The 12,086-nt window shown below is 42.5% G+C and overlaps 1 protein-coding gene across 2 annotated transcripts in view; it reads right to left on the minus strand.

Moving 5' to 3' along the window:
- LOC130610421 (unconventional myosin-X-like) overlaps positions 1-12,086 on the minus strand; it is a 94,526-nt gene that overhangs the window by 21,250 nt on the left and 61,190 nt on the right. For both annotated transcript variants that reach the window (XM_057430302.1, XM_057430301.1), the window contains 3 exons: positions 8,756-9,055; positions 4,742-4,781; positions 2,458-3,249 (listed from right to left, as the gene is read on the minus strand). In XM_057430302.1, coding sequence (XP_057286285.1) covers positions 2,458-3,249; positions 4,742-4,781; positions 8,756-9,055 — 1,132 coding nt within the window. The remainder of the gene's footprint in view (positions 1-2,457; positions 3,250-4,741; positions 4,782-8,755; positions 9,056-12,086) is intronic.

The raw sequence follows: 12,086 nt of genomic DNA on the forward strand, positions 1-12,086 counted from the left end.
TTAATGCCTAGAGCAAGAGTCTCCAGAGCATGGAATTTCCATATCAGAAAGGAAAGTGACATTCAGCAGTGGAAATGGCTAGAAAACTCCAGCTACCTGCGGTAACAAACTTTCCTGTTTCAAGAGCCTTCAGTCCAAAGATCCAAACTACTGAAATAATACCACAGCATTTGCTCATCCCTGTTCTACAACTAGATAACAACCCTCAACCATAAGAAAGTACTTTACACACAAAACCCCATATTACCCTAACATTTCCTTTAGTTTAAATACAACTTCATTTGATTTGCTTTATTAATTTAATACTAATAAAGGCAGCTCCTTAGACTTTTTCTTTCCCCAAATGCATGTTGCTTTTTCTCATGTTTCCCTTCTGTCCATTCTCTGTGACCCTGCAAAGTGCTACTCTTTTGTCTCATTCCTGTTCCACTCAGTCATGCTCCCTCCCTCTCTTGCCATTAAGTTTCAAAAAGCAAGTACTCTTGGACTAGCAGCTACTGATGGGCTCTTGACCTGATGCAGTTATCTCTCATATGCCTCTTGCCATGACATAGTATCAGCTGGATTTTTCATGGGTCTTGCTCACTGTGCAGCTCAATAAAACCCTCCACTTCTTATTTACATTTTATGAAGAATGGTGGAAACTGGTCTAGGCTGTGACAGAATGATTCATGACTTGAAGATTACCTGACAGTGACCCGAGTACCTGCCCACAGAGAAGGTACCTTTACTCAAGCAGATCACATCATAAAATATTCTGATGGCTGCCAGCTGACATTAGGGAAATGCAAACAGGAAAAATCAAGCAACTTTTTTAGAGAGGTCACAATCTGCCATTGGAAAAGAACAGCAAAGGAAGTAAACCAAATTCCTTAAAAATCAATCAATCATTCATAGAATCATAGAATGGTTAGGGTTGGAAAGGACCTTAAGATCATCTAGTTCCAACGCCCCTGCCATGGGCAGGGACACCTCACACTAAACCAAATCACCCAAGGCTTCGTCCAACCTGGCTTTGAACACTGCCAGGGATGGAGCATTCACAGCCTCCCTGGGCAACCTATTCCAGTGCCTCGCCGCCCTAACAGGAAAGAATTTCCTTCTTATATCCAATCTAAACTTCCCCTGTTTAAGTTTTAACCCGTTACCCCTTGTCCTATCACTACAGTCCCTAACGAAGAGTCCCTCCCCAGCATCCCTATAGGCCCCCTTCAGATACTGGAAGGCTGCTATGAGGTCTCCACGCAGCCTTCTCTTCTCCAGGCTGAACAGCCTCAGCTTCCTCAGCCTGTCTTCATACGGGAGGTGCTCCAGTCCACTGATCATTCTCGAGGCCCTTCTCTGGACTTGTTCCACACTTCCATGTCCTTTTTATGTTGAGGACACCAGAACTGCACACAATACTCCAGGTGAGGTCCCACAAGAGCAGAGTAAAGGGGCAGGATCACCTCCTTGGACCTGCATCCTTTTGATGCAGCCCAGGATACAGTTGGCTTTCTGGGCTGCAAGCGCACACTGCTGGCTCATGTTCATTTTCTCATTGACCAGCACCCCCAAGTCCTCCACAGGACTGCTCTGAATCTCTTCTCTGCCCAATCCGTCCTTTTCTAAAGATATTTTGTAGCTCAAAGCTCTATTCTCAGAGACATAAATTATCTTAAGTATTTTTATGGCTATCTTTGGCTTCACACCTGAACTCCTCACAATCTTATGTGGGGTTACCTGGCATCCGGTTCTGCAAGGGGATTTATCATTGCATTATTAAGCAACTAGCCTCAGGGCACTCAGGAAGTTCAGAGCCTAGTATGGGATCTAAACTGAGGTGCACCAAGTGTAAAGCTAATAGTCCAGCTTTACTACCATGTCACTGTCCCTGTGGTAGGAATGAAAAGGTTCAGCCTCGGTTATGTGTACTGGGACCTAGTCCGGATAAGCACAGCAATTTCTTGTAGCCTTAGAATAGCTTATCTGTTACACAGTAGCTGAAAATAAACCCTTGATGCTGAACGGTAACAGGACTAGAACAAGAGAAGCTTTAGTGATGGAAACAAATCAAACCCCAGCCCTTCCCATTTCCTCTTGTGAGTGTCCACTGAAAGCTCAGGCTACTTCTGTGAAATCTCTCTAAGGCAAAACACATACCTACAAGATATTAGTTGCCTGCTTTCAGTCTTCCTAAAGGGTATTAGGTTAATATAAGGTGACGGAAAAACCCTAAAATAGTCTAGAGACATGTGCTAGCTTCTGTACCAGTAGACACTGGACAATCGCAAGCCCTCTGGCCTTCAGCCTACCTATGACTCTTACCTTTTTTTCAAGCTGATTATTGATGCAACAGGGAATTATATGTTAGTAATAATACCCAGAGCAAGCAGACACAGAGTAAGAAGACAAGGATATTGAAAATACCAACAAAGTTACACTAGTGTCTGGAAAAGTGAAGGGAGAGCACCTTACCGAGTCCAGGCTGCCACGGTTGGACTCCAGGCTGGTACCATGGGAGTGTCTCAGACCTTCCTCACCATTCAGAGGCTCAGCTGAGGTGCTACCTGCATCTCCACAGCCATCAAATTCCTCATGGTCATAGTCAGACTCCACATCTGGGGGGGAAGTGTAAATCAGATCTCCCACCTCTCTACTGTTACTCCTTTGTGTATCTGAGACAGTGCCGTAAATGGTCTCTGCTGGGTCAGATAGAGCCCTCTGCTCCTTGGGGCTAGTGGTTCTATCCACAGGTTGTTCTGGAGCAGGAACAACCTCTCCAACTTCCCTATGGAGAAGTGAAAGGCTTGTCTCTGTGACTGTCTCTGAGTAGTTGCTGCTGTTTCTTGTGCCATGCTGATTCAAGACCACCAAACTGGAAGTTGGTCGTCCTTCGTCATCAGCATGAAAACCCTCATCCACTTCTTCTTCAGCCAGTGGTGCCACCAGGCTGCAGTCAATGTTTAGTGTCCCCTCACTAGAAAGTGAGCGCTCCAAGTTCTGCACACTTTCATCCAGATTGCCAAAATCCAGCAGCTCCAAGAACTCCTGGGCAACCCTAGATGCCTCCTTTTCCAGCCTCTGGATCTCTTCTTCTCGCTGCCGATTGATTTCATTCCTAGTATTTTCACAGATGATTGACATGTGATCCTCTTTCTGTTGCTGCAACTTCTCAATCTCCTTCTCCAGTCTTAAGATCTCCTCCATCTGACGTCTCTCCTCTTCTTGCAGGGGAATATCTACCTCCTCAGTCTTTACTGCTTCCACCTTAAAGAATTTATATAACAGTGTTAAAGCAGTTTCTTCAACTTATATGTGCTCCTTGCCTGGATCCTTAATTCCTCACACCTTGTTTGCCTTGTACTTTCCATTTGCAAAGAGGTGACTCTAAGCATCCTGCAATCATCCATGGTATAAATGCTAAAAGTAGAACTACTGGATTTTCATGTACCTCCTTTTTTTCCAGCAGCCTACCTCCTTTCTGAATCTTACAAATAAGCTCAGTGGAATCAGTGAAATTTTAGAAGATCCCCTCTGTCTGCTGCTCATTACAGCCCCTTGCACGCTACAATTTGGGTAAAATCATTCTGAAAGCCCATCGCCTCTTTTTGAACTATCTCACACACATAAAGGAGCAATATGAATACATGTATGCACTGCCTGTTTAAGAGCTGAAGATTTCCTGGAAATTCATTGGAAGATTTGGGGATCTCATTGCTTCCTGAGCTGGGGGTCTGACCATCAGAATCTAGGTCTGGAAGGGGTACTTGCAATGAAGTAAGGACTGCATCCATTCCAATCCCACTCCACCAAAACTCCACCCAGAGTTTCTTGGCATTCTTTAGCATCACTGGATGGATGATGACTGGCTGCTGAAGACTCAGTCTTCCTGTTCTCCACAACTGAAGTAACAGGAAATTTCTAGCAAGTACACAATAATTAGAAGACGGAAGATACTGGTAACTTTCACTGACATTTAGCTGTAAGATAAAGCCACCCTCCCCTCCACGGAGGATGCTGAAAACACACACACACAAGAAAAAACAAAAATAAATTCCGAAAGGATTTCATGTACTTCCTGACTGGAGTATGACAATGCAGCCAATAAACCGGCCCATTTAAGGTACAATCCTTGCTTTCTTTAGTTATCCTGTTGATTGCTCTCTACTTGACTCTTACTTGTGGACAAATATATATACTCTATACTCTAACTTGTCATCTCTCCAGAACAGACCTGGCCTAAAACTGGGGAACAAGTGGTTTGAGACAAGAAGTAAGAAAACGCACAGCTGTTTTCACACACCTCAGGGTAGGTGGTGTGCTCTTTGATATATCAAGTACCAACAATTAGATCAGTTACAAGGGCTTTATTTTAGCCATGGCAGCAGCTGGCTGCACTCTTATTTTGGCTGTTACAGGCAACAATCCAGCAAAACAGACTGTGTCACAATTCAGCACATCACAAGGTCATATAATAAGCTCAAGCAGTAGAGAGAAGAAAGGATGCTGCATGTTCAATATGAAATTTTCAAATAGGAACTATGCAGGCTGGTACATGAGCCTTGAAAAAAGCACCACCTTGTTCACTCTATGCTTCTCTGCCAAAGCCAAACATCTGCAGGTTTTGAATGAACAAAGGCAATTTCTTAAATAGTGTTGCCACAATAAAAATACTAGCTCTGGTCAAAGCGAGGGCAATGAGGGACCCTTCACAGATACTCAACAGAAAACATATGTAAAGAATAACTCTTAAACTTACCTGAGCCACCTGGAGTAGCAGATTCAGTTCGTCCTTTTCTCTATTAAGAAACAAGACACAACAGTCAAGAGATAGTCCCAGTCTTCCCACATGAGGCTTTCAGAATTACATGGACACATCATCCCTCCATGGTTAAGGTTAAAAGTAGGGTACCCGTGGTAAGACTGGTTTAAAAGCTTTTGTAATTTAGTAAAAATCCAATTCTCTGTGGTTGGCATGACCTTTGTGGATACAACAGATTTCCTCCACACACGTAGCTTTCAGATCAATCAGGAAACTGGACTAGCTAGAATACACTAGGAAGGACATTGGAAACACTGTCAGAAAGACTGGTCAGGTAAACTCATGATAAATGTAAACAGAATCTTCTGAAGTACTGCACATCCATGGATATTAAATGAGACTGTACCTGCATGCCTGTCAGATACCAGGAAACCGTGTGTGTTTGGTTTGTTTAAAAAAACCTAATTATCGTAATACCAGAATGGAATTTGTGCTTGCTTTGGCTTTTACTTTCTATTCTGGAGACCCGGGTGCTCCAGCTTGTGTAACTTCTCAATGGCATGCAAAACCTAGTTTACTAGTAAGGGCTGTAAGAGTCACTTTGTTAGTAAACATGAGTACAAAAGAAAACTATCCCACTGTGCTGCACCTCCACTCAGATCAAAAAGGTTGTACTTCAAGAGAAAGCTGTCACTATTATGGCTGGTTTCTCCATAGCGAGCATGTTACAAGCAACTAACTAGCCGAAAATGCCAGGGTCACGCACAGGGAGCAGGGACAGTACGCGGCTGGATGGAAGAGTCTGCCTGTAGTAACCACTGTGCAGCTGAATTCAGACTGGCAGTGGGAATTTTCAAATCTATAATCCGACCCCAAGCAGAACAGGAGGGCAACAATATTTATTTCCCAGGGCCTTCAGCTTTCCCAGCCAAACTCTAAATTGCAGCTGCAAGTCACAAAGTCCTCACTCTTGTGCTCTCCCTCTCAAAAAAACAAAATCCAGGAAATGTTTATAAATGAAAGCTGACATAAGCGAGATCCAGACGGTTCCAACTTAGAGATCTTTAAGTAAAAGATCTCTAAGAGCCATGGGTTAAACAACTGCCTTAAATGATAAGGCAGAGAAGTAGAGCCATTTTAAAACAAATCAAGAATACCACTTACAATCTACACACTAATTCCTGCAACTGTTCCTCGCATTTTTTTAGACCTCTAATATTTCTTGCTGCTTTCCATTCATCTCCAACTGATCCACACTCTTCCTGAAATGTGATACCCAAAACTAAGGACAGTACTCCAACTGAAGCCTTACAAGTGCCAAGCGGAACAGAAGAATCACCCCCACATCTCACAGAAAGGATCCTGTTTATAGACAGGATTTACTTTCTCCTCTCACACAGCATGACACTGGAAACATGCTCAACTTAGCCTCCAAATCTTCTTCTGCCGTTGAAGTAGGCATTCGTTTTTCTCTCTCTGTGCATTTGATTATTCCTAAGTGTAGATCTGCATATGTTTGCATTGGAAGTTACCCTATGTTTTCCAGACCCTTTCTTCAATTTGCCAGAATTATTCAAATTATAATCCTGTCTAGTTTTATACTTACAGCCCTCCAACATATGGTTTTATCTGCAGATTTAATAAGGGTATTCATATTTCCTCATCCAACTGATTATGAAAACATTGTACTAGTACCATACCCAGCCCAAACCATGGAAGAATCCCACTCAAGAGTTCTTTCCTACTTAATGAAAGCCTACTATTGCTTACTAATTAAAATACAAAGGGTTGGAACTAGATGATCTTAAGGTCCTTTCCAACCCTAACTATTCTATGATTCTATGAATACAATGCATTAAAAACACAAATCCTAATCTTGCTTCATGTATTTTTTTTCCCAAACCACATTCGTTATAGTGTCTTACAGGATTGTCATAACATGCCAAAGTCCCTACCTATCAAGTTATCCACCCTGCATGGCTTTTCCCTATCCAGAGGGCATGTCATAAACTATCACAGGAGGAAACAAGTAACTTAATGCTGTTTGTTCTTCAGAAATCCATGTTAGCTCTTAACTCCTTTATCAAGCATTTTCCACTGTTTGTTTCAGTATCTTCTTGAAACTGAGGTTAGGCTGACTGGTCCACAATTCCCTCATTCTTCCAATCTTAAATGGAGGTTTGGAATTTTCCCATTTTATGGAAATTCCACTCATACCCACAAAGGAGGAGAAAGAGAATAAAACTGAACTGCTTCAGCTGGTTCCTAAAGTACCCAAACATTGATTTTACCAAGTCTGGATGACTTTGTAATCTGATTTATCCGAGCATTCTCTAACCTTTTATTTTCCTACTAGGTTCTCAGTTCACATCTGTGCTGTTTTATTCCTTCTGGGGAAGACAAAAAAAAAATAGTATAAAATACTTCAGCTTTCTCAACATTGTAATTTTTTCTTCCTGTTGAAAAGTAGAACCAAATTGCTCCCTATCTCCCTAAGTGTATGCACAATAACTGCATGCCAACTTTTAGTTTGTTACAATTCATGTTGCATCTTGGGCCTTCCAATTTTCTCCTTGCATGTGTGTTGGGTTTTTTGCTTGTTCTCGGTAGATTACCCAATCCGCAATTTCTGTGGACTGCTACTTCATTTTTGAGGTCCCATGGAAGTTCAGGATTTAGCCAAGTTCGTCTGCTAGTACCTTTTTGGCTACTCACCCTGAATGAAGCCATTCGACTTCAAGCAGAAAATGAAATCAAAATGAGCAGTTCACCCAATTCCTAGAAACACTGACACTTCTTCACAACGATGCTGAGTTCATCACACCTTTCACGGGCTGGGAACCAAAGGGCAGGAACAGAAACACACTAGACTGAATAAGCTAAATGGGTTCTTTTATCTAGGTAGGGACAGGCTCTACATAGTACAATGAGGACTTTAGACCCGAGAGAGTGCCTGTAGTATCTGACATTCCGAACTTGCACAGCTGCTGTTGAAAACTGACATATTGATAAAATGGAGCCTTCAGTGTTGTTCAACAAATTCCTTGACCAAACTTCATCACTGGTGTCACTGACTCCATGTCTTGTCCCAGCAGCCACATCACCCTACTATCTCCAGTGAAATTGCAAGCAATTTCTTTTTCTTGTGACATGATTCTAACCTTAGAATTTTCTGATGCTTGTCACACATCTTAAGTCTGCCCAGATCCAACATCAGGACAAGTATGTTACAAAAGACTATAAAAACCATAACCAACTATTTATGAAAAACTTAATGTCACAGGATTATTTGTTCAAACTTCTGTAATAATCTCATAGTTGAAGTTTTATGCTTCTTAAAACAAGTATCAAAAGAGACCCAGTTTTGCTAGAATGTAGGTAACCATGGAGTAAACAGTAAATGATACGAGGTGCAGGATTCTCAATAGGTGTACTGTCACTGCTCACAGATTGCCTCTTTTTGCCACATTAGCTCTTCCTTTCTCCTCCTGATCTCTTGACACATCCATATCCCTGATGAGAGATACACAGCAGCAGGAACACATGTATATTCTCATGAATGTAAAAACAACAGTAGCAGCAGAGGCACACTGCCCATCTTGCTCTCTGATGCATCTCACTGGATGTACCAAGACCCATGATACTGGTATCTTCTCATAATGCTAATGCTTCCAGAGTTTGGAAGACTGCATAAGTCTTCCTTTACCACTACAAAAGCAATGAGAAAAATACGCATCTCTGCCCAATCAGTGAAGCTTTCATGTACTTTCCAAAGCAGAATACCATGCAGATTCCAAAGGGAAAAATGCACTGCAATTTGACTTCCTAAAGGAAGCAGGATACTTCTTTTCTATGCTGCTTTTCTATTCTAAGCTGCCCACAAGCACACCCCAACTCTGTCCCCTGGCATTAGGACGCTTTCTCATGCAACTTCTGTTCCAGTGTCACTAGACCTGCTTGTACACCTCCCTTAGTGCTAGGAAACTGTAAGTGCAAGATGCCATCTTGTACCTTTCCTTCACCTCTTCCTGTTTCCTCCTACGCTCCTCCTCTTCTTGCCATTGTCTTTCCTCTTCCTTTCTTCTGATCTGTTCTTCCTCTTCTTGCCTCCTTCTCTCCTCCACTTCCTGCTTCCGCCGGAGTTCCTGCTGCAGCAGGTGCTGGTAGAGGCTGCGAGCCAGGCGGCCACGCCAGTGCTTCTGCAGGGTGACTGCAGAGGCCTTCAGTCGCAGCAGGCTCTTCTTCCAGAAGTATGCTCGGTAGTTCTTTTGGATTATAACAACACTGGCTAGCACCTTCTGATACTTCTTCCTAAAAACAGAACCAGATACTTAATGCGCCATGAAGTAATACAGGTTTTGCATTTCTCATGCCCTGGTATATCGATCAATCTTACCATGCCCACAGAAAAATTAATTTGGAAAAACAGTCCTCAGAAATGACACTATTTCTGTTCCTTTCCTGCCATTACCCATAAATCATATCCTCCTCACTGTTCTCACTCCTCTACCTACCACTGGTTTGTTTCCATGGGTGCCTATGTTTGTGAAGACTTTCAGAGGATGAAGGACAGGTATTTAGGACATGGAAAGAGATGGCCCACTGGTCCAAAGTCTCCTTGCCTTGCACATACACACATTCACTGTGCAATTAGCATAATCGCTCACTGTGGATTTATTCTAATAAAAGCATCTAAATGGCCTTACTATACGAGAACCAAGTCCCAGACTGACCTATCTTTTCAGTGGCCAAAAGTGAATTACTCTAGGAAAAGCAAAAATGGGGCAAAAAAAGAATCTGGTCACATTAATCTTGCACTGTTTGGGGGAAAACATAGTGATACAACAATATTGATTGCTGAATGTAACATTGTAACAGGCTCCCACAAACACATACTTATATTGCACAATATTTTGCTTAAACAATAATGATATTATAATCAACTTTGCAGCACTTTAAAACAAAAAAAAAAAAAACACAGAAGAGCCTTAAAAAAAAAAAAAATCATCATTCAGTATTTCTACAGTCTGGTGAAGTTCTAGAAAAGTCAGCTCTTGCCTCTGCATTACAGACTATTTTTACCAAGAACCTGGAAAAAAAAGTCACTGGTAGAAGTTTGCACATGATACACAAACTAGGCAAATCTCAAAGAGTTACTATTACACAGTAATCTGTAAGCTATTTGTAAAGCTAAATTTGTAAGCTAGATTCAAGAAAACATTAAACAATCCAAAAGAGCCAAACATAAGGTCTTGTATTGAAGAATCAAAGGCCAAACACACCTGATGTGGGTCTATGTTAGAAAGCAGCAAGTTAAAAAAAGATTTTGGGGCCACAGATGATCAGATCCCATCAAAATGCTATAAAAAAAATAATCACTGTGATTCTTACACTTCCAAGCATAAATACTGTGTAGAAGGGGATTGCACTGCTTCTTTTATCCTGTGTTCAGTGTTAGCACCTCCATTTCAAGAACAATGTTAGACCCTGAAGTGATTTCTGAGGAAGCAGGATTGGAAGCAGAAATTCTGGCTTACAGAAAGAGAGCACTTGTTTCGTGACCTTAAGAAAGAGAAGGCTATGGAAATGCTCGATCCCTGTCAAAGTACCCACATCTTTGGGTGCCATTTCCATTTATCCAAAAGGAGACATAAGATTTAATTGACCTGAAGCTGAAGTCTGTTTAGCCTGAAAATAAGTGGATATTTTTTAGAAGTAATTGAATATATCTTAGACACCTTAAGATCTTGCTGTAGGAAAAGGATCACTGATACTATCAAAATCAAAACCTTCATTATTCCAAACCAGAATTTGCAGAGGGAAATGGTATGGGCTGTTATGCAGGACCTTAGGCAAGCAGGGTACAGTAATCCTGTGAGGTCTTGCAGTCCTAGAAAGCACACTGCTCTCACATATCCTTCCCACAGACTTTCTGCAACCCCTTGAGGAAAAGGCACACCTCAAAATCCCTTTTCTGGCAATCAAACCCTTTTCAAATGGCAACAGGGACCCATGCTGACAGTTTGCCACCAACCTGCACATCAGATATGTCAGCCTAGTCAAGAAATCCAGGAGAGGGATGCTAATAGCAGTAGTGTGCAGAGATCATGCTCTTTTCCATAAGTATTAAGTCAAAGGGAGGAAACACAAAGAAAAGAAAAGGAAAAGGTGATAAGAAGTGGAGGTTTTAGATCAATTGCTCTTGAGCTGCAGTCCCCTCACCGCTGCTCCCTCTGTTCTCCCTGTGCCCTGCACACGGGGTGCGAACAGCTGCAGACGCACCCTCTGCCAAGGCAGATGTAAGCGCATCAAAAAGGGTACTCTGACTTCTACAAAATGCATCTGCCAGGAACTCTCTCAAGTGCAACATGTGCCAAGCCCTGCCGAGCTACAGGCCAGCTCTTCCTGCTAATCTGCCAGGCTGAAGTGCCCCCTCATTCCTCATGACCGCAGCCAAGCTTGCGGACACCCTTCGGCTGGAACTGCTGCACACAGGCTGTGAATTTCATTTCCCTTGTTCAGTTTTCCACTCACCCTCCTGCACTGGCCTAGGAAATAAAACCTGCAATCCATGCTGAGGAGTTGGGAGACATCCTGACCATGTATCACAAGAGAAAGCAGGGTGGCTGCAAGGCTCCTATGCTGCATGTTGGAATTTAGTTAATTACTCTGTTGATGAACTGTACTTAGCAGTTATGCCTCCAAGGACTAAGGAACACAGGGCTATGGAGTAATTTCTTACTGTCTTCTTCCCCTGAGCAATAAAGTCCTGCAGAATCCAGGGACACAGCCAAATTTGTACATGGATCCTGAAGCTCAGAGTTCCACAGATTAGCTATAAAAAATGGGATCACTTGAATGGGCTTGATTTTGTTGTCTCACATTTTAATGATTAGTCAGAGATACTAGGCTGTAGGGAATGTGAAAAAGAAAATGTTCTCATCTTTAGGACTGGTTTTCCAGGCTCACAGAACAAGTTCACAAAGGGGAAGAAACCAGTAAAATCTCCTGTGGCATATGTACCCTTCTTCACCAACCTACTCTGCATGAGACCGAATGGATTTAAATACACTTATCCTTGCAAAACTAGCAGAAATGGTGTCAAGCTCTAGGCAGCATACCCTGGTACTCCTGACCTCTGCCCAACTCTGCATAGATCATTCAGCAGTCACCCAGATGAACTCCCTCTTGCTGGACCTTCTCCAATACAGGTGCAGTGCAACTGGAAACTCTTCACAGAAAAGTTTTCCCGTGTCCCTCCCTAGCTCTTTCCTCACTCCCTGCTCTCCTCCCCTGCAAAGTCCAGTTACCTCCAACTGGTTGTAAGGATTCCCACTCTGGC

This window comes from Pezoporus wallicus, unplaced genomic scaffold (genome assembly GCF_028554395.1).
Source record: "Pezoporus wallicus isolate ANWC-B61680 ecotype Strahan unplaced genomic scaffold, APGP_CSIRO_Pwel_v1 contig_5261, whole genome shotgun sequence".
NCBI classification, from domain to species: Eukaryota; Metazoa; Chordata; class Aves; order Psittaciformes; family Psittacidae; genus Pezoporus; species Pezoporus wallicus.